At 44.7% G+C, this 26,651-nt stretch overlaps 1 protein-coding gene across 6 annotated transcripts in view; it reads left to right on the top strand.

Moving 5' to 3' along the window:
* The window catches only part of PTPRG (protein tyrosine phosphatase receptor type G), a 735,254-nt gene that overhangs the window by 622,813 nt on the left and 85,790 nt on the right, over window positions 1-26,651 (top strand). For all 6 annotated transcript variants that reach the window (XM_024244436.3, XM_024244435.3, XM_063722016.1 and 3 more), the window contains 4 exons: window positions 6,336-6,520; window positions 9,932-10,040; window positions 16,351-16,400; window positions 18,031-18,808. In XM_024244436.3, coding sequence (XP_024100204.1) covers window positions 6,336-6,520; window positions 9,932-10,040; window positions 16,351-16,400; window positions 18,031-18,808 — 1,122 coding nt within the window. The remainder of the gene's footprint in view (window positions 1-6,335; window positions 6,521-9,931; window positions 10,041-16,350; window positions 16,401-18,030; window positions 18,809-26,651) is intronic.

Below are 26,651 nucleotides of genomic sequence, written 5' to 3'. Positions count from 1 at the left end.
AGGCCCCTGAGAGGGGAAAGGCTGTTGTCAGGAGGCCTCACAGGGGATATTTGTTTAGAGATCCGGGTGTGGCACCTCCCGCATGGTTAAAAGGCATCAATTTTGTGCAAAAGGACGTATCAAGAGGTCTATCACACTTCCCTTTGTTAGGTGCAGTTTACAAGGACCATTGAGAAGAGATAGAAAAGTACAAGTATTGGGCATCTGTGGTGTGCCCTCGAGAGTGCTCCTGGTGTTCATTTTAGACCAGTAGAAAACTTACCTCGCCTTGGGGGCCAGAGAGCTGCCGGGGAAGTGGGCTGAGCAGAGGCAATGGGGGGTGGTGGGGACTATGGCAAAAAAAAAAAAAAAAAAAAAAATTGAGTACACACTCCCGTCTAAAGGAAATGATTGCTCTCCTGCTCTAGCTCACCACTGCCACGTGTGGATGCAGGTGTAATTTTAAAGCCCATATTTATGTGTAAAATATACCATTTTTTTAACACTGTGTGGGCCATAGAGTGTGTCCATGTACATGCCATTGGGCCTGAGGCCCACAACTTTGGGTTTATCCGCAGTGTTCCCTCGTAATCCTCACTGCAACCTTGTGAGGAAGATAATTGCTAGACCCTAGTCACCCATTTTATAGATGCGGACACAAGATTTGCATGGGTCTGGCTCCAAAGCCCACACTTTCTATTATACCAGCTCTTCCAAACTGATCTATAAAATTATGTTTTGCTGCGTTTGCCTGTTTCCTATTTGGACTTTTGAGGGAGGTGTTGTTTGAAAGAAGGGTTTCCATCACTTAAAGAGCAAGCAGAACTTTGGAAGCACAAGGCACAGTGGTGTCTGCCTGCTCGCTTGCCTGAGTTATTTGACGGCTGTCTGATACTATCGTTGCCCCAGTCGCCAAGCATTGGTGGTTTTTGTTCCCTCTGTAGACTGAAGGCTTTTCTTATTAGCAGAAAGCATGAGTTAAAGACCAGAGACAAGATCCTCAATACATTTGAGGCTCCTGGCAGTGACCCCAGGAATGAATTGTATGGCACTGATTTGTATATGGAATCCTCTTCAATGGAGGACGCTCAAAACAGCATCCCTCATTTCATCAGAGAAACGCGAGCCCCTGCCAAGGGTACCAGTGATAAGGAGCTTGGTGGTCCCTGCCTGGGAGATGCTTGCAGCTCAGTCAGAGGGACACAGAGGTGGGTAGGTGGTGGGGACAGAGGGTGATGGGCACACAGGGTGAGGAGGGAAGCAGTGAGAGTGCAGGAGGACACGGGTGGCCCATCGGCCTCAAAGGGGAAGCAGGGTGTTGAAGCTGGATTTTTTTCTTTTCCTTTTTTTTTTTTTTTTTGAGATAGGGTCTTACTCAGTCAACCAGGCTGGAGCACAGTGGCGTGATCAAAGCTCACGGCAACCTCCACTTCCTGGGTTAAAGTGATCTTCCCACCTTAGCCTCCTGAGTGGCTGGGACTATAGGTGTGCGCCACCACACCTGGCTAATTTTTGTATTTTTTTCTAGAGCCGGGGTTTCACCATGTTGTCCAGGTTGCTCTCGAACTCCTGGCCTCAAGCAATCCACCCACCATGGCCTCCCAAAATGTTAGGATTACAGGCATGAGCCACCACGCCCGGCCTTGAAGCTGGATCTTTAAGGGGGCTGGGGTGGGGGCTGGCCAGAGATGAGTCCGTGAAGAGGAAGATGGCAAGCCATGAGGCTGACGATGTGGAAGGGGAACATGTCACACAGGACCTGTGGACCACGGGAAAGACTAAGGATGTTACTCCACGTACAACCAACTTTCTGTTCATTCAGCAAATATTGATTGAGAGCCCACTACATGCCAGGCACTGTCTTAGATGCAAGGTAATGAACCAGACAAGACAGAAAAGGCGCCAGCCTTGTGGAGCTTCCACCTAGTGGGGGAGATAGATAAGTACAGATCGTCAATGAAGTCAATAATACAACTCCACGTACTAGTAAGTGCTGGGAAGAATCTAAGCTCTGTGAAGGAGCAGGCCTGTCAGCCTGTGCTGAGGGGCAGAATTCAGTGCCAAGAATACAGTGCAGTTGATAATTGTGTTTCAAAAAAAGCCTTGGCCTTTCCTTACCATCTCAATCTGGGATCAGCACTGATCCACGGGCCGAAACCTACTCCCCACCACCTTTTGTGTAACCATGAGCTAAGAATGGTCTCTATATTTTTAAACAGTTGGAGAAAAATCAAAAGAATATTTTGCAACACATGAAAATCCTATGAAGCTGAACTTGTGTCCATAGATATTTCTGTTGGAGCACAGCCACACTCATTCATGTTTACATACTACCTGTGCTGCTTTGTGCTTCAAAGGTGGAATCAGTAGTGGCTACGAGAGACCATGTGGCCTGCAAAGCCGAAAATATTTACTATCTGGCCCTTTACAGAAAAAATGTTTGCCATCCTCTATTCTAGGCCCTCCTAGTACTCTGCAAATGCCTCCTCCAAATTTGGCCCAGTATAGCTACAAAAAGCCACTACCCAGGATGTGGGGTAGAGAGCAGAGGAGACAACTCTCATCAGACTGCTCTGCCTGCAAAGCCCTGGCGTCATGCTCCTCCTCTCATGTGTAATCAGGGACAAGCATGGATCTTTGGAGGCCATTACATTACAGAATTCCCTTCCTGGCAGGTGATCCCGTTAGAGTGAGGCCAGATCTACCTCCTTTGCGAGCTTAACTCAGTATTTTTTAATACATTGAGACAGTGAGATTCTGTACCATCATTCAAGACAATGACACTAAGCTCTACTTATTGACGAGGAAATATACCCATGAGTTGTTGAGTAAAACAGAACAACAAAAAATTCTAGGGCCAGGCATGGTTTCTCACGTCTGTAATTCCAGTACTTTGGGAGGCCAAACAGGGAGGATCACTTGAGCCCAGAAGTTCAAGACCAGCATGGGCAACATAGTGAGACCCCGTCTCTATTTTAAAAATTTAAAATTAGGTAAGTGTGGTGGTGTGCACCTGTAGTCCTAGCTACTTAGGAGGCTGAGGTGGGAGGATCACTTTAGCTCAGGAGGTTGAAGCTGTAGTGAGCCATGATGCAGCCACTGCACTCCAGCCTGGGTGACAGAGTGAGACCGCACCACAAAACAAAACCAAACATTCCATTCTAGTGCCATCCACATCCTATTCTATTTCTATCAAATTGTGCATATGTACTTTCATATGTATATAAAGAGATAACTGCATGTTGGAGTCCCAGAATGTTCACAGTCGTTTTCTCTGGGCACTGAGATTTGGGGTGAATTTTTTTCTTTTAACTTTCTTTTTACTTTTTTGTACTACTTGGGTTCCTTTTTAAAATATATTAACATGAATCATCTTAATGCACACAGAAAACCCCATCTATTTTAATTTCAAAAAATAAGAAGAATGGTTGCATCTGTATGTGGGTGACAGAATTATTTATGGGGGTATGATGTAACTGCCAGAGAGGGATGCTTCCCCATACAGTGTTCATTGCTATTTGGAGCAGGGGAATGAATGGTTTCAGAATAAGGAAGATAAATAAGAACATGGTGGGAGGTGAGAAAAGATAGAGAAGTTAGGAAATCTGACATGGTCATCATTGTGGGATATAGAAGCTTCCCAGTATGTACATCTCGGTTCGTTATTAGTATTTGGAACGCTGGGGGTGTAGCTATTTCCGGATCTTTCCCCCGCCTCCTCCATGTTCTGTCTTGAAAAACTATGAAGCCACTTGGAAGCCGGAGTATTTAAAAACAGTAGGTTGGCGCCACCTAGTGCCCACGTTCTGTCACTCTGCCCTCATGTCTCCGCGGAAGCCTCCCTTCAGATTCTTTGTTTGATGTCCCTGCTCTGGTGGCATTTGCGCAGCGGACAGCGTGATGCCTCCCAGGGGTTCTGCGGGGCAGTGGGAATGCCTCACTAATTTATCCCTCCCTCCATCCCTCCCTCCCTCCCTTCCTTCCGTCTCTGTCGCACAAAGTGAACCTCACCAACTGAACTGGGGTTTGGCAGTTGAAGAGTAAAAGGTGGCCTCCCTGTCAAAACCAATCTGCTTTTCTCCACCGGCCAGGTCCTCAAAGCTGGGCCATGCGTCTCTGGCAGGAAAGCCATCCTGTTCCCCAGGGCTGCCTTGGGTTTTGGGCTCTTGAGTAGGAAATATGGGAGTCTGGCTCCTGGTGGGCTGCAGGGCATGTGGGTGGTCTTTGGAAGATGCCAGCGGGTCAGAACCAAGCCGTGGTCCCCTGGCCTGTCTCTGCCAGCATGCCCACTTCTTACCCGGTTCCTGCACCCAAACCAGAAAGTCCTCCTCACTCTCTCCTGCCCTCCTTACCCGGCACATCAGCAGGCCTCTGCGTTTTACCTCCTAACTGTAAAGCTCTAGGACCTGCCATTCCTCCCCGGTCTTCCAGCAATTGGCCATTGCCGCCCCTCCTCACAGGCCCCCTCCTCCACACTTGGCTTCTCTGGGGCCTTCTACACTCAGCTGAAGTTCAGGGGATCTTTGTAAAGCACCAACCTGATTGCATCACTCTGGGGCTCAGTTCTTTCCAGAGGCGTCCAAGGACTCGTGGGAGAAAGGCCAGAGTTCAAATCTGGCCCCAAGGCTTCTCACTGCAGCTACACCTGCGCCCTGCCTGCCTGTCTTCTCTGTGCCTTGCTCCAGCCCCTCAGACCTTCCCACCGGATCCCTTTACAGCTCCCACCCCCTTCATCTTGATAAGCGCTCAGCTCTCAGTTCCATGAACTTTCCTCAAGGGCGTCTTCCCTGGGTGCCAAAGCCTGAGCCACCTCTTCCTCTCCCTCCTCTCACTCCATCCTGTCCTGGCGTGCAGTGACAGCTCTGTGTGTGGGATTCTTTGGTGAGCCTCCATCTCTTAGAGTGGAGGTTCTCAGCCGAAGGTGATTGGCCCCCGCAAGCAACCTTTGGCAACACCTGGAGACATTTTTGGTTGTCACAAGTTGAGGACAGGTAACAGGGCTACTGGCATCTAGCAGGTGGAGGCCAGGGATGCTGCCATACAGTATACAGGACAGCCCCCAAGAGCAAGGCATTGTCTGGCTCAAGAGGTCATGGGTGCTGAGGGTGAGAACCCCTGCCCTGGACCTTCAGCTCCATGAAGGCAGGCAGCACGGCCACACGGGTCTGGACACCCCTGAGAAAGCACACATTTCCGGCTGACTGGATTGGACCTGTTGAGCATTTGTATAACTCATTCAGACCTGTCGAGGTCTCAACACTTTCATAGGTTTGTCTGTAAGTAGATTTAGATCCACCGTATCCCTTAAACCTCTCAGCCCCAAGGAATAAGATGAATGAGCTTGACTTTTCCTTACACCCCATGTCAGGATAATTACACGGGGTTCTGCTGTTCCAGAGAAAGTCATCCTTGTGTTATGTGACTTTGCTTTAAAGTTATTTAAAGTCTCATTTTAAATTTATTTTTTTACACTTGGACCTGTTTACAGTAAGATTTCGTCTACAATTTTAGTTAGCGCACTCCACTAGTCCAATGGCCTGGCTTCTTCAAAACGTCCATCATGAAGAAAAAGGCTGTTGACCATGAGGCTGAAGTCAGGGGGACACAGTGATTAAGGATCTTTTGGAGACAGCAGGGAAGATTTGAATATGGACTATATATGAGATAATAGTATTGAATTCATGTTTAGTTTCTTTGATATGAAACTGGTGTTATGGTTACATAGGAGAGTGTCCTCAATCTTGGGAGATGCAGGACAAGAGTAGGGGAGAGCGTCAGAATGCTGCAGTGTTTACTGGCCTAGCAGAAAAACAGCTCTGTGTGTGTGTGCGCGTGTGCATCTGTGTCCCGTGCACATATGTGTATGTGCATTTGTGTCCAGTGCACGTGTGTGTGCATCTGTGTCCCTTGCACGTTTGTGTATGCATGTGTGCATCTGTGTCCCATGCATGTGTGTGTGCATCTGTGTCCCGTGCACGTGTGTATGCGCATGTGCATCTGTGCCCCATGCACATATGCGTATGTGCATTTGTCTCGTGCACGTGTGTGTGCATGTGTGTCCCGTGTACGTGTGTGTGCATCTGTGTCCCGTGCACGTGTGTGTGTACATCTGTGTCCCGTGCACGTGTGTGTGTGCATCTGTGTCCCGTGCACGTGTGTGTGTGTGTTTGTGTGAGAGAGAGAACAATGTTCTCCCTCTCTCTCTACACACACAATGTTAAGAGGACCCAGGAGAAGGGAGCATGGGTGCTTCCTGTATTACTCTTTCAGCTTTTTGAGGCTGCAGTCCTTAGGGGCACGGATCGAATGGCGCATTGTTCTGAAAGCTCCCTGAGCTGAGCCCTGTGTATCTTCAGTTTGCAGCTCTCCACCCATCCACATGAAGGTGCAGCCTCTGAACCAGACGGCACTGCAGGTGTCCTGGAGCCAGCCGGAGACTATCTACCACCCACCCATCATGAACTACATGATCTCCTACAGCTGGACCAAGAATGAGGACGAGAAGGAGAAGACGTTTACAAAGGACAGCGACAAAGACTTGGTATGAAGCCCCTGCTCTTATTCAGGGTACATGCTGCAGAGAGGGACTCCTGCTGCAGCTCTCTGCCCGGCACTGCACAGTGTGCCAGCTCTGTGTCATCTGTGCTCACACTGTCTGGTGAACATGGGCACTGCCATTGCTGCGCTGCTCGAGAGTGCCAGGAAGGACAGTGGATGGAGCCTGCCTGGGCGCCATCCTGACCTTACACTTAACAGCTATGCAACCCGGAGAGCCGGTTCATTTCTTTAGATTGGTTCCTTTAAAACTGACTGCTTTTTCTTTCATTATTAACAAACAGCCTCAATTAGGCCCTTTTCATCTGATGGGATTATCATAAATACTAAATGAGCTATGCAAGTATTCAACAGGTCCTATATAACTATATAAATATTAACTATTATTTATTACAATCATTCTCCTCTTCCTCTTCCTGTACTAAAGCTACTGCTGCTAATGTCACCACCACCACTGTCCACGGTCGCTGCCACTTCCCTTTGTCACATTTGTTCTGCCTTACACATTTCCAATACCTGCCAAACCCCTACAGCTGTGTAATATTTTATCTCTTTTCTCAGACACTCAAATACTATACTGTCTGACCTCACTTTGGGCTACACGTGCCTAATTCAACGTCTCCTCTTAAAATTTGCATAAATGTTTAGTGTCCAACACACAAGCCCCTTCAGAACAGATGTTTGCAGAAGCCATCTCCTTCCCTATAAAAGCAAACTCTCCACAACTCCTGTCTTTTTTTTTTTTTTGAGACAGAGTCTTGCTCTGTTGCCCAGGCTGGAGTGCACTGGCACAATCTCGGCTCACTGCAAGCTCCGCCTCCCGGGTTCATGCCATTCTAATGCCTCAGCCTCCCAAGTAGCTGGGACTACATGTGCCCGCCACCACGCCTGGCTAATTTTTTTTTGTTTTTAGTAGAGACAGGGTTTCACCATGTTAGCCAGGATGGTCTCCATCTCCTGACCTCGTGATTCGTCCACCTTGGCCTCCCAAAGTGCTGGGATTACAGGCGTGAGCCACCGCGCCCGGCCTACAACTTCTGTCTTTAAGTCTTGGCCTAAAAACTCAAAGTGACACATTTGGTTTGAAAGCCTTGCGTTTATTGTTAATCAAAGGAAGGCTCTGGAATAATGAAACCCGTAATCGTATATGCACATGAAAAATGCAATAGCACCAAGTGGGATTCTTAATGACTGTTATCACTTTTTTTCTCCAATACAGAGTCCTCCGGGCCCATTCAATCAGTTATAGAATAATACTTTTCATATTTCTTTAGATGAAGATTCTTTTACTTCATTTCCATTTATATTTTCAATTTCCCCACTAGACATTGTTATCTGGGTCACATTAGGGAATGATGAGCTTCGTGAAATCAGAGAGGAATCTATTGAAAGGCACCCAAGGTTATGATGTATTTTAACCTTTCTCTTGTCACAACTGGAAGTCCATAAGGGATTTTTCTCTTTCTGAAGTGAAGATGGCTTGCATTAATCAGCAGAAACCATCTAGGCGCTTATGCAGTTTCTTGTTCTAAGTGGAAAATAATTAAACATGCAAAGATGAATAGATACCGTCTTGGAGTGAATTCTAATAAATCCCTGCATAGATGGAGTGAAGATTTCGCTCTGAACAGAAGATGAGGTCAGAGGTTTAGAGAGAGAATGAAGCTTAAATTAGTTTCAGAGAAAGAGAGAGATGTAGAGAAAAACATGCATTGACAGCAACTTCTTTCTTACAGGAATTTCTAGGGCTGGTTATTTTCTTTGGGGACACACAAAATTAATTTTTCTAATTCCTCAACGAGTGAAGAGTGCTGACTTAGTGGCAACAAAGCTATTCTCTAACTCATGGTTATTGTGGCCCAGAAACCTGGAAGTAATACATATCATTTGAGCAGCATTTTCTAGTGGGCATCCGCCTTCCACATCATCACCACAAACCTGTGGGCAGGTGTTATTGCCCGCCTTTTCCAAACGAGATCAGTGAGGCTTAAAGTTAAATAGCACGGCCCTAGCCTACCCCTCTCACTAGGAAGCTGCTTTCAAGGCAACAGCAGCAGGTGTGGCCACAATAACATTTTAATACCAGTTCAGAGGTTTTCAATAGCTGCGTTGGGAAAACCCACTCCCAATCGGTGGTTAAGCTCACAGAGCTGCTTCTATACTTGGCCCAGAACACATGCTTTGATGATAAGACAACTCATCTATTAAGAAGAGTCTTTGAAAATCAGTTGCTTTTGTTGTTCGTTTCTTTAGGAAGCAAGTGCTGCCTGTTTTTTAGGTAGTTTCCATTTTCTCATTTTTAAAGGCTGTCAGAATGAAACTGTGAGGAAGAGGGACCTGGATTTGGCTAATGTTTGACCAGAGGTTGGCAAACTTTTTTCTGGAAAGGGCCACATAGTAAATACCTGAGGCTTTACAGGTCATGGAGTCTCTGGCATAACTACTCAACTCGCCATTGTAGAATGGAGGGAGCCATAGACCTACCTAAACAAATGGCCATGGATGTGCCAATAAAACTTTATTTATAAAAACAGACAGTGGGCCACAGCTTGCCAACACCCCTATGTTAGCCAAGTGGCATTCTTTCTGTTGCTTGGTGTGGTCTACCTCTGAGCAAGGTTTGCTGGGCCTATGTTATATAATTCTCACAAGTACCTATGAAGTAGCTCTTCCTCTCCCCATTTTACAGAAGATAGCAGAGGCTGAAAGAACTGACTCAGAACCCCATAGCTTGTGAGTTGTATGAGGAGACTGTGTCCTCTGCCTTCTAGCCTGGTTTTCTTTCTTGCATCATGCCCCATACTCTGCGTAATAAAAATACAGCGAGGCCTTTAAACTGTAAAGAAACAGACCTGGGCAGGCAGGGTAGCTCACGCCTGTAATCCCAGCACTTTGAGAGGCTGAGGCGGGCAGATGATCTGAGGTCAGGAGTTCGAGACCAGCCTGGCCAACATGGCGAAACCCCGTCTCTACTAAAAATACAAAAATTAGCTGGGCTTGGTGGCAGGCTCCTGTAATCCCAGCTACTCAGGAGGCTGAGGCAAGAGAATCACTTGAACCTGAGAGACAGCAGTTGCAGTGAGCTGAGATTTTGCCATTGAACTCCAGCCTAGGTTACAGAGCAAAACTTCATCTCAATAAAAAAAAAAAAAAGAATAATGTTATTCTTTCCTGTGTCCTGAACATTTCGGTGTTGAAAACAGGTTCCCAAAGAAGTTCATAAAAATAGATTCCCAGGCAGGGTCCAAGCGGTCTTTCCTTCCAAAGTGAGCCTTTGGTCAGCAGGGAAGCATCACATCTGTCAGGCTTTGTCACGGCACTCAGGTTTGGCTTTAGAATGCCAAGTGTGCCCTGGCCTTCAAAACTAACTCACTGCTTTTTCCTTCTTTACTTACAGAAAGCCACCATTAGCCATGTCTCACCCGATAGCCTTTACCTGTTTCGAGTCCAGGCCGTGTGTCGGAACGACATGCGCAGTGACTTCAGCCAGACGATGCTGTTTCAAGGTGAGGCTGGCTTCCCCTCCTGTGGTCTGGGGCACCCCTGAGACTCCCTCCCAGTGCTTTCTGCTTCTTCCTGCTCAGGTGCTGGGGAAGAATACAACAAGCCTGGCGGAAGAATCAGTGTAGGGTTTTAAAGCCTTTGCAGAAAGCCCTAGTAATTTAGGTCTTTTAGGTTGGAGGTTTTATAGGCGGAAGAGGGGAGAAAAAACAAAGCATTTTTGATTGTTTGTTTTATTGTTATTTTCCAACTGTGGGGAACCAAGTACTCGGGCCTTTTTCTCGGTCATTGTCCAGCGCTGTGTCAGATCACACAGTCACTTCCAAATTGTACCGTTGAATATCCTCTTTGTCTTTCTAACGTGATTCAGTTAGCTGTTCTCTCAAAAACTGCAGCCCAAAGCAGCTACACCTCACCCTTCCGACTTGCAAGCCACACAAACAAGCCCCCGCATGCAGGATCCTTGAGAGTCCTGGATCTAGATAGATGGTCCTGATGACTTAGGGACTAATAAAAAGATGTAGGGCCAGAACTAGGGTGAAGCAAATGGGATATTTGCCTTTGCTCAAAATTTTAAGGGGCACCAAAAAATTGAGTGACCAAGAGACATAACGTTTTAATGGGATTTTTGTTTGTTTGTTTGTTTATTTTGAGATGGAGTCTCGCTCTATTGCCCAAGCTGGAGTGCAGTGGGGCAGTGTCGGCTCACTGCAACCTCTGCCTCCTGGGTTCAAGTGATGCCTCAGCCTCCTGAGTAGCTGGGATTACAGGCACCTGCCACCACACCCAGCTAATTTTTTGTATTTTTACTAGAGACGGGGGTTTCACCATGTTGGCCAGGCTGGTCTTGAACTGCTGACTTCGTGATCTGCCTGCCTTAGCCTCCCAAAGCTCTGGGATTACAGGCGTGAGCTACCACGCCCGGCAATGGGATGTTTTTTAAAAGCAAAATTAGGCTGAGTGTGGTGGCTCACACCTGTTATCCCAGCACTTTGGGAGGCTGAGGTGGGTAGACCACAAGATCAGTTCGAGACCATCCTGGCCAACATGGTGAAACCCCGTCTCTACTAAAAAACACAAAAATTAGCCGGGCGTGGTGGTGCGTGCCTGTAATCCCAGCTACTCCAGGCTACTTGGGAGACTGAAGCAGGAGAATCGCTTGAACCTGGAAGGCGGAGGTTGCAGTGAGCCGAGATCGCGCCACTGCACTCCAGGCTGGGCAACAAGAGTGAAACTCTGTCTGGAAAAGATGAAAATATAATAAAATAAATACAAAAATAAAAATAAAAGCAAAATTAATGTAAAAATCTCATGAATAAAATATCTGAATTTTAAGTAGAGATAGATACACTCTGTCTTACTTGCGCCAACCTAATCCCAGTCCTGGTTCCAGTATTATTTAGGCAGCTATGGGCTGTAGCCACGGGCCATAGTTTGCTGATTTGGTTTGATGACAGGGGTTAAGACCAGCATGGAAGTAGGGACCAGGGTGCTGGACTCTGCTCTGCCAGCCTGAGGTCCTCTTGGATCAGGTCCTTGACTTCTCAGGTCCTCAGTTTTCCCTGAGGGAAAACTTACCTGTCAAATAAGAAAACCACACCAGGTTAACCAGGCCAGTGGTGAACCCTTTTTGAGTTACAAATCTGATGAAGGTTTGGACATTTTCCCCAAAAAGTGCTAGAATTTTGCATACAACTTTGGGGACCCAGTCAGGCATGTGAGTTGTGGACCAGCAGCAGCAGCAGCGACAGTAAGATCTCCTGGAAGCCTCATTTGAGTAGTGCACATTCATGGGCCCCTCCCAGACCAACTGCATCAGAATCTTACCTGGGGCGGGGGGCGTTACCCAGGAATCTGAGCTTTCACAAGTTGGCCCTGATGGCCCTGGGAGCTGGCAGGCATTGTAAGGGGTTCTGGAGTGAGGACCTCTTGTCTGAGTCCCGGCTGCCTTTTGGAAGCTGCGCAACTTTGAGAATGTTTCTTAACTGCTCGAACCTGTAGTTTCCCAATGCAAAAAGTGGCAGTATCCATAGTACCTCCCCACAGGGTCTTTGTAGAATGATGTGGGGTAATGGATGTTAAGTCATTCACATAGTGCTAGTTACTGGCACTATGTATAAATCCCCCCCTTAGTATTAGTATATAAAAATAATAAATAACAAACCTAGGATTAGAAGCCCTCCAGCCTAGATTTCCTGCAAGGATCCCTTCTGGCTTGAACATTTTCCATTTAGTATTTAAATATTCTTTGCTAATGTTCACATTGATCTCATCCTTCCATTTAAACTAATGGAAATGAGCATAGCTGCATTTTTTTCATAAATAAATCATGCTCCCTGTGCCCACCTTTACTGTGAACATATCGGTCTCTTTCCCTGTGTCGAGGAAGGACTGCAGGCCAAGGCCGGGTCTGTGCTGGCCTAGGGGAGAAAGAAGGAAGGCAGACTGGGAGCTTGCTGAGGCCGGGGCCCTTGGAACTTCGGACACATAAATCATGATTAGGCCTCCCATGTGCTCCATCCAAGAGCCTAGAATCTGCAGAACTGCCTTACCTGATTAATAGACCCAGAGCTCCCTGGCTTCTGCATGGACTTTGAAAAATTAAATGTTTATAGTATAATGTAATTCAAAAAGGCCCTGTCAGCTAATAAGTTCAAGCATGGAACAGTTTAAATGTCTGATCACGATGACTTGCTGAAAATGGCCAGTGTCTCCTTGTCTACAGACTTTCTTTCCTCAGAGGTGGACATGAGTTTACTCATTACATATATTGGCGTTTATCCCTCTATGTTGATAAGGGGGCAAGTTTTAAAATGGAAAGAAAAAAGATATCTCCTTTTTCAGAATAATTAGGTTTCTCAGTAATAAATTTAATCTGGCTTGGGAGCATTAGGAAGCCACATGGAATATTTACCATATTATAGTAAATATAACACTATTTAGGTTGTATGTAACATTACAATAAATATGTTTACCTTACTGTGGAAAATATAACAATAATATAACAATAATAATAGCAAGCAATATTTGTAGAATGGCTCACAGTGACAGCATTTTTACATAAGTTATTTCATCTGAACCTCACTTTATGGCAGCTGGTACAGTAGGGGTTATTTTACAAACAGGGAAATGATGGCTTGGGTGCAGGTGACTTCAGAAAAACTCTGCTACTAAGCTGAGTTGGGTTTTCTTATTGCAAAGCCCAATCACTAACACACAGCAGTGGCCCACCCCAAAGAGTAAAAATTACCAAATACCTGCAGTCTTCAACAAAAGGATGAAAATATTGGTGGAGATATTCAAAGCCTTTTTGCAGTTCTCAACAGTCATGGAAAATGGGAGTTTATATGCTTCTTCTTTGAGCTATAGACCCATCCGTGGCAAAGCCCATGGATCCTCTCTCAAAATGGTTTCAGATAAATAAGTGAAATACACAGGAAATGAACCAATTATATTCAATACAGTTGTCAAAATATTTTAAACATATTTGGGATATAATAATATATGTGATTTTTTAAATTAAGGTATTAAATGACAAGTGGTTGGTCTGTTAGCTCCAGTGATTTTTGAGTAGTGATGAACATCAATGATATTCCAAAATAGCTACAACAACTCTAAGGCAGTAAGAAAATATCTGAGATTTCAATCAGAGACAAAGCTGCAGGTCCTGCGAATGCAGTTGAGATTGGTTGCCTACATGCATAGTAGAAAAAAGGGCACCGTTGCAGTGAGAGCTTGGAAAAACCCCATTAGGCCCATGGACCCTAGGTTAAACACTCCAGATCTGAAAGGTCCTGTAGAAGCTTCTAGTCACAGGGCTATCAGTGACCCCAGTGGATATTGACCCCAATGGAGATTGTTCAAGACCAGTGGAAAGCCACATGCTGATGGAGTGGCTGTTCAGTTTGTTGGCATTAAATAGATCTCCTTTTAAAGGGCAGGTAAAGTAGTTCCTCCTGGGAATCTTTTTTCCTGTCTTAACTAGGGGAGGCATGCACACCTGTCTGAAGCATGAAGTATTGATCTTTGAGCAGCTTGATGATCATGGGAGGCTGTATTTAGGCTGGGTGAGACCCCCGTTATTTGCTTTCTTTGCTGCCTTATTTGACCTGGGACCTACACACGTTTGACTTTCCAACTATGCAAAATGGGTATATCATCAGGTCAAGGTTGCAGACTCTGGCATCCATGCGGCCAGGCAAGGGGCATGTACACATGAGGGGAGTGCCATCAGTGGGAAATTGGAGACCATGTGGCCACCTAAAGGGGTTGATAGACACTCAGCCCCAGCTGAATGGTGCCCTGCTGGAAGGTGAGCCTAGTTTTGCCAATATTGTGAGTTTTCAGATAAGCAAGAGATTGAGAGCTTTAGATAAAGCTACCATCTACAATATTGGTGGCAAATTCTGTTTTGTTTTGTTTTGTTTTTACAAAAGTTTGCAGGCCAAACAAAAATATATGTGGGTCACTTGCCACTTCTGGTTTTGGTAACTATCATAGCAGGTACAAGTGTTATTATAGCATTTTTGCTAATCTCTCAGTGTATATAGGAAGCAGCTTTTCAGTTTATATAGCACTTTTGTTTTTTGAAAGAACCACATAGAAGCAGTTTGATGGGGTTTTTAAAAAGTCATGTTATTAGCATTATTTGCAATAGCCAAAAGGTGAAAGCAACCCAAGTGTCCATTGACCGATGAAGGGATAAACAAAATGTGCTATATACACACAATGGAATATTATTCACCCTCAAAAAGGAAGGGAATTTTGACACATGCTGCAAGGTGGATGAAGCTTGAGGACGTTATGCTAAGTCAAATAAGTGAGACACAAAAGGACAAATATGTATGATTCCACTTATATGAAGTATCCGGAGCAGTCAGATTCATAGAGAAAATACCGTGATGGTTGCCAGGGTTGGGGGAAGGGAGAAATGGGTTCTTTAATGCATATAGGGTTTCCGTTTTGCAAGATGACAAAGTTTTGGAGATGGATAGAAGTAATGGTTGTACAACTGTGTGAACAACCTTAACACTACTGAACCATACACTTAAACATGGTTAAGATAGTAATTATTTTATTTTATTTTATTTATTTTTTTTGAGACAAAGTCTTGCTCTGTCACCAGGCTGGAATGCAATGGTGCGATCTCTGCTCACTGCAGCCTCTGCCTCCCGGGTTCAAGTGATTCTTCTGCCTCAGCCTCCCAAGTAGCTGGGACTACAGGCGTCCACCACCACACCCAGCTAATTTTTTGTATTTTAGTAGAGACGAGGTTTCATCATGTTGGCCAGGATGGTCTCAATCTCCTGACCTCGTGATCCGCCTGCCTCGGCCTCCCAAAGTGCTAGGATTACAGGCTTGAGCCGCTGTGCCTGGACATTTTGTTAAACTTTAAGATGATAAATTCTGTCATGTATTTTACCATAATCTTAAAAAAAATTTTTTCTAAGTTATATTGTTTAATGATAACACATAGAAGAACAGAGCTACAGGAAGAAATAAACACCAGAAAGGGTAATGTATGGTTAATATGAAATCATTAGACCATTTAAAACAATTGGCAGTAGCTTACAGGATTTTAAAATATAGGTAGGAATAAAAATATAACAGTACACAAAAGGTAAGGTGGGCAAATAGAGTTAAATTATTGTACAGTTCATTTTTAATAAGTGGTGAAGTTACCAATTTAAGGTAAACAGTAATAAGTTAAGGATGGATAATTAGAATCACAAAAAGGATAAGAAATCATGACCAAAAAGATAGTAGAGGAGGAACAGTGGTGTAATACGATTCCATTTAAATCAAGTTCAAATACAGGTAAAACTGACAGAATCCAAATAGTGGCTAGCTTTAGGGGTGGAGGTGGATATTGACTAGACGCGGGCACAGGTACACGTTTTCTCCAGCAATGCACTGGCGATATGTCTTTATATTACTGTGGGAGTGGTTACACAGGTGTTTACATATGTAAAATTCATTCAACTATACGCCTATATCTTATGTATTTTACTGTATGTAAGCTTTTACCTCAATAAAACAGAAAACAGTAAAAGTTGAAAAATAACTTTTTAACTAATAGCTTAAGACAGGGGTCAGCATGCTACTACCCACAAACCAAATCTAGCTCTCTGCATGTTTTTGTATGACTCATAAGCCAAGAAGGGCTTTACATTTTTAAATGGTTGGAAAAAATCTACAGAATAATATTTTGACATGTGAAAATTATATGTAATTCAGATTTGTGTTCATAAGGAATGTCTTGTTAGAGCCACAAAAAAAGTTTTATTGCTTAAATGTAATTTCTTTGTTTCTCAGCTAATACCACTCGAATATTCCAAGGGACCAGAATAGTGAAAACAGGAGTGGTAAGTAGAGAATGGGAAATTGCTTTGTCCTGGCTGGTTGTTAATTTGCTTGCAGTTAAAACTGTCACCACGAAGTGGCAGTATAATGTTGTTAAACTGCTCAGTGTAAAGCGGTTATGGTAAAGAAAAAATAACATTATTCACTTTTTACAATTCAGGACCTTATGAACACAAGCTGTGCAAGCTGTGCAACAGTGTTAGGTGGTTATATTGTATAATTTTGTGAAGGTAAAAATTCTTCATATTTTTAGTTATGATTTGTGGGATCAGACAATGCAGGACCACAAAGGGGTTAAATCTGTTCCAACCCTTTCATTTGACATATGCTGAAATTCAGAGGTTGTCATTTGCCTAAAGTTATATGGATCCTGAAAATTTCTGGAACCAGAATTAATATCTTAGTTTCCCCATTCCTGGTTGGTATAATGAATAATTAAAATACTAATCACAGTAGTGGTGATAATAATAATAGCCTAAAATTCACTATGCTCTTCCTGGGTTTCAGGCACAGATTATTTTATTTACTTCTCCAGGCAGCCCACAAGGTCAGTGTTACTGTTGTTCCCGTTTTACACATGAGGGAACCGAGGCTCAGTGAGTTACAGTAGTGTGTCCAGCATCACCCAGCAGGCAAGCTAAAATTAGACTAATGGCTCAGAGCAGCACTTCTTGTTTTCCTAAGATACCTTATGTGAGTAAAACCCCCAGATTTGAGCCCCAATTTAGTATGGTGGTAAGAACAAGCCGAGTCTTGGACCCAGGCAGCCCTGCATTTGTGCCTTCCAAGTCATGTACCTTGTGTAAGCTCTTTAACATCTCTGTGTCTCAGTTTCCTCACCTGCAAAATGGGGTGATGATCATGCCTGCCTCCAGAGTAGCATGGAAAGCCCTGGCACACAGTTGGCATTTGTTAATTGGAATTGTTGTTATCGTTGTTGATGTTGTTGTCATCTGTATGGGCTCAGATTTTCCCACGGATAAACTTAGAAACTGAAAGGTACAGTGACTCTGCAGTGCCCAACATGGAGATGCAGAGATGTAAACCAGTGCCCAGAGCATGCAGTGCAGAGCATGGCTCCTGCCTCTGACCCTGTCATTGCAGACCTGGGCAGCCTGCTTTCCCTCCTTGTCCACCCACTTCCTCACTGGGAGACGGTGGGGTTGGACTGGATCACCCAGTATCTTTCCAGACCTAGAGCTGAGTATCTACTCAAGTGTCAAGTGATATACATAAAATCAAAGGTCTTCTGCCTGTCATCACCCCAAGTACAGATGACCATCTGATTTTTCCAATTCATGACTTCTTTGTTGTGTAAGTCAGCTTTAACACTACTTAGTTTTTTTGGCACCTAGCCTCATCTTGGGTAATATCAGTGAAAAGCTGAGTTTGATTCACTAGTTAATGCTTTTTAATGTGTTCACAATTATAAAACCATTAAAAATAAAAGTTGATCACCCATGGACCACCTAATGTCAACTTTATGCCATACATTGGAAAACTCCATAGCATAGATGAGTAAAATCCTCGGAGGGTGACAACCAGGGCCTCATTCCCAATCTTAATTTCTGATGCTTCTCTGCTTTTTCTTCTTCTGCCTTTTTTCCACCCTTGCCGGGTGACCCTTTCCAGCCCACAGCGTCTCCTGCCTCTTCAGCCGACATGGCCCCCATCAGCTCGGGGTCTTCTACCTGGACGTCCTCTGGCATCCCATTCTCATTTGTTTCCATGGCAACTGGGATGGGCCCCTCCTCCAGTGGCAGCCAGGCCACAGTGGCCTCGGTGGTCACCAGCACGCTCCTCGCCGGCCTGGGGTTCGGCGGTGGTGGCATCTCCTCTTTCCCCAGCACTGTGTGGCCCACTCGCCTCCCGACGGCCGCCTCGGCCAGCAAGCAGGCGGCTAGGCCAGTCCTCGCCACCACAGAGGCCTTGGCTTCTCCAGGGCCCGATGGTGATTCGTCACCAACCAAGGACAGCGAGGGCACCGAGGAAGGAGAGAAGGATGAGAAAAGCGAGAGTGAGGATGGGGAGCGGGAGCACGAGGAGGATGGAGAGAAGGACTCCGAAAAGAAGGAGAAGAGTGGGGTAACCCACGCTGCCAAGGAGCGGAATCAGACGGAGCCTAGCCCCACACCCTCATCTCCTAACAGGACTGCCGAGGGAGGGCATCAGACTATACCTGGGCATGAGCAGGACCACACTGCCGTCCCCACAGACCAGACGGGTGGAAGGAGGGATGCCGGCCCAGGCCCGGACCCCGACATGGTCACCTCCACCCAAGTGCCCCCCACCGCCACAGAGGAGCAGTATGCAGGGAGTGATCCCAAGAGGCCCGAAATGCCATCTAAAAAGCCTGTGTCCCACGGAGACCGATTTTCTGAAGACAGCAGATTTATCACTGTTAATCCAGGTAAGCAGTGCAGGTCTTCTTTGAGGGTTCCTGCTTCTGTGAATAGTCGTACCCTTTTTCAAAAAATTGGGAGCAGAAGGTGAAGCTTCAGAAAGTACTTAATAGTCTTAGAATCATATATGCTGTCATAGAAAAGGTACGCACATGTGAAATGTGTATGTGTGTGTCCCTATTTTACTCCAAAAGCCTACTCTCTTATGCTGGAGTAAGTCTTTCTTTGGTATTTGTTTTCTTGCCTCGGAATAACTCCAGGGACTTCAACCAGGCAATGATATAAATGAATAAAAAAAGCCATCGATCTTAAGAAGTTTATTTATTAAGATTTCATTCCATATTCATTATATAATGTATCTACAAATGGCTAGTTTGGTGCCGGGGACTGGTCAGGGTGCTGTCCCAGGGGATCCTGGTCCCTGCCTAGAAAGTTTAAAGGGGAAGGCAGACAGATGACAGACAGTGGCTAGCTGGAGCGCATGCCCAGAAGTTAGGTAGCAGGATCGTTAGAAAGCCAGCAAGCTAGATGGTGGTTAGTCGGCAAGCTAGATGGTTAACTGGCAAGCTGGAAAACTAGCTAACTGAAGTTTTCGTTTGTGAAATGGTAATAGAGGAAATAAACAGGATGCTGTCCAAGAGAATTATGGAGAGGATAGGGACCTACCTTAATTAAGAAAGGCCACTCTGGAGAAGTGGCACATTCATGGAAACCTACAGAATGAAAGGCTTCAGCTTGGGGAGAGCTGGTATTGGCCCATGGTCCTTGCCCAAGAAATACGGCCCTCTCTCCCAGAGCTCCCATTGCTGTGGGAATGAGCCCGTGTATAGACAGTGAGGCCAGGGCATGAGATCCTCATCTTACCCTGCCTGGTGGCAATTTTGTTGCTCTATCATATGCTCAAATCTTAATGAACTGTTCTGATAGTTTCTGCAAGGGAGCCATAAGCATGAGGAGTTGTTATTGTTGTGAGGGCTTTTCTTAATAAGAAATTCTTCATTTTGCCAGACTACAAGATGTTTAGCAACAATTTTTTTTGCGTCTAAGCTGTTGTGGAGTTATAAGAGTGCAAAAAAAAAGCAACTGGTAAATATTTATTTGCTTTTGCACTTGTAAACATTAAAATTCATCTAAAGCTGAGATCTCGTATGTTAAGATACAACTTAGAATAAATTTTCATGTTTTGAATTACTTTCCTCTTAAAGCTGGTATGAACTAATTTTTTGAAGTGGGGGTCTCCTGTGGGTATTGCTCACTTTAGCTGTGATTTGGGGAAAGGTGCAGAGTAGCCTTTTGTGGAACTGGAACTGAGTGAAGGAAATATGGGGCCACTTGGGAAGCTGTTTCTGTATGAACAAGGACATTCCCTCAAGGAATTACTTTGAAAAAGTTGAATTTCTTGTATTTGAAGACACTGAAGAAACATGTATGGAATGCCCACTGTATAAGAGGCACCAGGCTAGGCTTTGGCAGTAGAACATAGGTAACACAGACTTCTCTTCTCTTGGGGTTTGCGTTCTGGTAGGGGAGCTTGAGAATATGCCAGTAAACAAATATATACCCTTAAGTAGCCTTAATTGCTACAGTTGGGGAGCGGAGGGACAGTGTAGCTCTGAGTGGTCAAGGATGACCTCTGAGCAGAGATCCAAGCGGTAAGAAGGAGCTAGCCATGCAAAGATCCAGGGAGGGGAATTCTGGGCTGCAGGAAGAGCAGGTCCAGAGACCCTACAGTGGGGAATTGATTTGGATCAGTTGAGGAGCTATCAGGCCAGTGTGGTTAGACCAGAGAGAGTGAGAGGGAGAGGAGGGGATGGATTTAGAGATTGATGGAGGTGCTCTGGAAAGGTACTCATTGACCACGCTGAGGATTTTGTTCTACTAGAAATGAGAAGCCAGTGGTAGATCTCGGCTGCAGTGTTACTTGATTGATTTTTTGAAAGACCTCTCAGGCCTCTGTGTGGAGATGATATAGGAAGGCAGGAATGGATGGAAGAAGCCCCGTTAGGAGGCAGTGGTAATGGTGGCTTGAACCAGTGTGTTTTCTACGAAGACAGGTGGTGGACTTGGAATTGATTTTCAAGCTTGAGTGTTCAGCCTCTGGACTATGGGCTCTGGCAAAGTAGCATTCTCAGTCTGCTCCTCTTAAACATTTGTTTGACCACATTCCTGAAAAATATGGCTGCTGAGAGCTTAGGCTGGGAGTATTTACAGTTTGAGAGATGGGAGAGAGGCAGGGACTGGGACCGCCCCAGGTAAGTGGAAATGAGTTCTTGCCATTGGAGTCAGGTTCCGGATTCCAGAGACAGGAGAGAAGAAATGGATGGTAAACTTTGGGGGCTCCCTACTCCAGGTATGAGGTGTGTAGGTCCTCAGCTTCCACCCTACAGAAATCTGAGAATATCTACAATCTTGGCAGAGTGGCTTTGGGAGTCAGATCAACCCAGTTGGCTCTGTCCCTTACTCACTCAGGGTCCTCAGGTAAGTCTTAGTCCCGTGTACTCATTTACAAAGTGGAGCTAATGATCATGCTTAATGCCGAAGGTGGTGTGGCTGTGGAGACCCCCTCACTGTCACTGACAAATAGGAGCTGTCAGCAGCCCAGGTGCCACACAATGATGGCGACTGTGAGGAGGCCCCCCACAGCCCTTTCCTTTGCTATTGTCTGTGGACATTAAAGCTACTGGTCCCCAAGTAGCTGCCATTAAAAATGACCTCCAGATGGCCGGGTGCAGTGGCTCACTCCTGTAGTCCCAGGACTTTGGGAGGCCAGGGAGGGTGGATCGCTTAAATCCAGAAGTTCATGACCAGCCTGGGCAACATGGTGAAACCCCGTCTCTAGAAAAAGTACAATTAGCAGGGCATAGTGGCTCATGCCTGTAGTCCAGCCACTCGGGAGGCTGAGGTGGGAGATCACTTGAACCTGGAAGGCAGAGGCTGCAGTGAGAAGATCACACCACTGCACTCCAGCCTGGATGACAGAGCAAGACTCTGTCTCCAAAAAAAAAAAAAAAAAGGACCTCCTCCTGAAACTCAACACTGGTAAATCAGAGCTTTCCCTTATCACCTTCAGCTCAGTGAGAAGGTCCACTTCTGAAAGCTAAAAAAACTTCCTTCAAAATTTCAAGCAGTTCAAATCTGAGAATGGTGGTGATGATTGTTTAAGCCAGAGATAAGCAAACTTTTTCAGCTAAGGGCCAGAGAGTAAATATTTTTCAGTTTTGCAGGCCACAGGTCTCTGTTGCAGCTACTTAATTCTGCCTTGTAGCACAAAAGCCACCACAGACAATACACAGCTGAGAGGATGTGATAGTATTTCAATTAAAACTTTGTTTGCAGAAACAGGCAGTGGGTCTGATATGGTCCACAATCTGTCATTTGCCAACCCCTGGTTTACACAGAAATATGCATGTGCCTGTTGATTAGTAAAGGATGTGAGTGACCTGAGGGTAAAACAAGCAAATCCCACATCAGTCAATGATGCTTAAGGTCTTGCTTCACTTCCATTCACCCTGTCCTTTGCCCTGTCTGCCTTCTCCAGTATGGTATTTATTTTTTAATGAAATCGCCATCATTTTAATGTTAGTGATTTATTTTAAGGACTTTGTGTGTATATTTGCTTTAAATCTGTTCCACATTTATTTTTTCTTCAAATTAAGAAAAAACAATTACTTTAATCAATACCTGGTCTCTGAAAAGAGTGATAATGTGTAAAGTTACACACTGTTATATTTTTATGAGTGTCTCCAAACAGCTTGTTTAAATTCCTTTGGTGTTTCATAACATATTTTTAATTCCTGTGAGTAGTGGCTTTAATATATTATCTCCCAGGGAAGAAGAAGAAGGGAATCCTTCTATAGAAGAAGTGGCAAACCCAGACACCTACAGAAACCAGTTAATACTAATGAGAAACAAGGACCAGGTGTTAGACATTAGGGAGTGGTAAGGACTGCAGCAAATTAAGGAGCATGTGACTTTTTCTAAAGAGGGCCATCTCACTCAGCTCCAGCAGATTACTGCCAGTGAGAATGCCTAGTGAGCCAGAAATCCAGGTTTTTGTGCAGAACCCCCCAACTTTTAAGTAAGCTCAAATTTTTAAAACAATTTCTCCTTTTTAAAAATGTAGGCCAAACTAAACCCATCCCTGGGCCAGGTAGGAACCGCTGGTGGTCAACCTCTACTGTAGTGTTGATTGCTAGAGTTCCAACTTCCTGGGAAGCTTTTCAGAAGGCTTGAAGGCCTAGGTGTACTCCCTCCCTTTCACCAGGCTTTTTTCTAGCGTTTCTTTAGTGCAAAGCCCTCAGCTGGATGTCTGCTACATGGAAATCCAGCATGTGGTCCCACCCTGAGGAGCCACAGCGTGAACCCAGAAGCCAGTTGATGCAATGAAATGCTCTTGGGGGCACTGTGCAGTACAGCATACCCTACAAAAACATTTCAGAGTGGGCATCGTCTACAAATTCATCATTTGGTGCTGGGACTTTCCATTTTTGTTTCCTTAAATTAGGGAAACTCTTTTTTCAGATTGAATATTGCTCAGAAACTCAGTATGTGAACACTCACTGCTGAAGGTTTACTGACTGCATCTTCTGGCTCAGCCCTGAGTCAGGTGCTAAGGGGACATTCCACTTCAGAGGTCGGCATACCACAGCCAGCAGGCCACATCCATCCCCTGGCCTGCATTTGCATGGCCCATGAGCTAAGAATGAACACAGTTGGGCAGAGGCTCTGGGCTGCTGTTCTGCTTTGAGACAGAGTGGAGGGTGCAAAGCTGCAGCCACCCTGCTCCTTTGGGCAAACCATGAGGCGCCTCTTTGGAACTCTCAAGCACTAAGGAACCCAATATGAAAACCTTTCATTACAGAAATAATAACAGCATCACCAGTGAACATTTGTGCTAGCCCTGCCTGTGCAGAAGGCCAGCTGCGTATGTCAGTGATCCTAGAGTACTCCCATGACTGTCGTACTTTGTTGCCGTCATGCTGGTGACGGAAGCGAGGCTCAGATGAAGGAACGTGCCCAGAGCCACACGGCCCGTGGCAAGACAGAGCCCAAACATGGGCTCTGACTCTATAGTCCGGGGGGATCCTCCCCACGTGATGCTGGCTTTGGCGCCAGTTCCCAGAATGAGCAATGCCAGATGATTTCAGATGCAGTATTAATTAAGTGAATATTTCAATGTGTGCTTTTAAAAAGAGACCAACTTTCCATTTGTGACAGTGGTTCTCAACCGGAGGGAATCCTGTCCTTCTCCCTAGGAACATCTGGGAGCACCTGGAGACGTTTTTAGTTGTCATAACTGGCACTGGGGTGCTACTTGGTGTCTCGTGGGTAGAGGCCAGGCCTGTTGCTAAACGTCATATGGTGCACAGGACAGCTCCACAACAAGGAACCATCTGGTCAAAATGTCATTAATGCCAAGGCCGAGAACCCCTGATTTATAGTATTCATGTAAAGTTTCCTTATTGAAGAAGTTTACTTGAGGACAAATAGAGTAGTAATTTAAAGACAAAAATAAGTACCAGTACAGGTTCATGCAGATCGGGCAGAAATCATGAACGCAGTACTCAGTTGTCTAGGGATTGGGAGCACTGCAGCATGCTTTATTTAAAATTAGTTACATCAGGCACTTGGATGGACTATCAAAAGTAGTTTTCAGCTAGTGCTAGTTTTGCTGGTCAGGTTTCTTTCTAGAGAAATGTTTTCTTTATAATTCTGCCCACCCTCATCGTGGTCTGTCATCTTCCTGGCATATCCGTGGGAACGAGCTCAGGGTAGGCCGAAGGGGTTACTCAGCTGCCAGTATGGTTTAGTTTCTTCTCAGAAAGTATGTGGGTCCTTGGAGTTTCTATTGCCCACTGAATGATCTTTGAATTAAGACAGATGGTAAATCTCATGGTATGGAAAACCAGACCCCACCGAGAACAATTAGATTTCCAGAGAGGTTGGAGTCAAGAATTCAGGTTGCAGCAGGTGGCATATTTGGTATAAGATTGGTGTACAACTTCTGTCCGTGACTGATTTCAGAACCACGTACTATTGCAACCGTCAGTAGTGGCCGTCTGATAGGTTAGGACTTGCCGTCTTTTAGGGGCTTGGAATTAAATTAGGATTTATCAAATGCCTCCCCACTTTCCCACCACCTAATTGAAATAGAGATGACAGACCATCATTTTGATTGTTTGAGTCTGGTGAATTAAGCTCTGCGTGAAATGGTAAGGGAGCACTTATTCACAGGAACTCTTGGCGGTGATATAAATGGAAACGAATGATGCTCTAATCCTGCCCACATGTGTTAACACAGAGCCAGTGTCCTGTTGCAGGAGAACATATTTATTTGTAACTGATGAACAATCATTTCTCTGCAGTGGTTTGGGTAATGTCAGGGCTCCAGAAAAATAAAAGGCCAATTTTGTGGCCCTGTAAAAACAGCAGCCACCTTATCATTTCACACCCGTTAGAATGGCTTCTATCAAAAATATAGAAAATAAGTGTTGGCAGAAATGTGGAAAGAAGGGAACCGTTTGTGCACCGCTAGTGGGAATGTAAAATGTGCAGCCCCTGTGGAAAATAGTATGGTAGTTCCTTAAAAAAGTAAAACCAGAATTACCATATGATTTAGCAGTTCTACTTCTGGGTATACAGTTGACCCTTGAAAAACAGTCTTGAACTGCTTATATCCACTTATACATGAGTTTTCTTCTGTCTCTGCCATCCCTGAGAGAGCAAGACCAACCCCTCTTCATTCTCCCCTCATCCACCTACTCAAAGATGATGAGAATGAAGACCTTTATGATGACCCAGTTCCACTTAATGAATAGTAAATATAAATATTTTCTCTTCCTTATGATTTTCTTTATAACATTTTCTTTTTTCTAGCTTACTTTATTGTAAGAATATAGCATATAATACAAATAATATACAAATATGTGTTTATTGACTATTTATGTTATTGGTGAGGCTTCCGGTCAACAGTAGGCTATTAGCAGGAAAGCTTTTGGAGATTCAAAAGTTATACATGAATTTCTGACTATTCAGGGATTAGCACCCCTAACGCCTATGTTGTTGATGGGTTAACTGTATGGCCAAAGGATTGAAAGCAGGATCTCAAAGAGGTAATTGTAGACCCATGTTCATGGCAACATTATTGACAATAGCCAAGAGGTGGAAGCAACCCAAGTGTTCATCAGTGAGTGAATGGATAAACAAAATGTGGCATATAGTACATACAATGAAATAACTGTTTAGCCTTTAAAAGGAACGAAATCCTGTCACATGCTACAACATGGATGAACACTGAGGACATTATGCTAAGTGCAATGAGCCAGTCACAAAAAGACAAATAATACATGATTCTACCTATATCTAGCATAGTCAAACTCAAAGAAACAAAGTAGAATGGTGGTTGCCAAAGGCTGATGAAAGGGGAAATGGGGAGTTGTTTAATGGATATGGAGTTTCTGTTTTGCAAGATGAAAAAGTTCTGGAGACCAGTTGCACATCAGTTGCACAACAGTGTGAATATACTAAACATCACTGAATGGGACACTTAGAAATGGTTAAGATGGTAAATTTTGTGTTATGTGTTTTTCCACTTTTTTTTTTAAAGCAGCCACCTTAATTCACAGATGTGGGAGGTTTTTAATGAGTGGTATGGCTCAGAACAAATATGGTGAAATTCCCCACGATGGAAACAGGCTATAAATTTATGAGTATGCATATCGTCCTTCTCTTTATCTTCCTTGCAAATTAAAGAATCTTGCTCTTCCCTACTCCTGATAGAGGCCTCTTGGATCCAAGCTAGTTTTAGTCTTGACACCAGAGCGGTTCTTGTCCTGTAGCAGAAGTTGAGCC

Source organism: Pongo abelii, chromosome 2, assembly GCF_028885655.2.
Source record: "Pongo abelii isolate AG06213 chromosome 2, NHGRI_mPonAbe1-v2.0_pri, whole genome shotgun sequence".
NCBI lineage: Eukaryota > Metazoa > Chordata > Mammalia > Primates > Hominidae > Pongo > Pongo abelii.
Note: the sequence above shows the minus strand (reverse complement) of the source record. Positions and strands in the feature narration are given on the sequence as shown.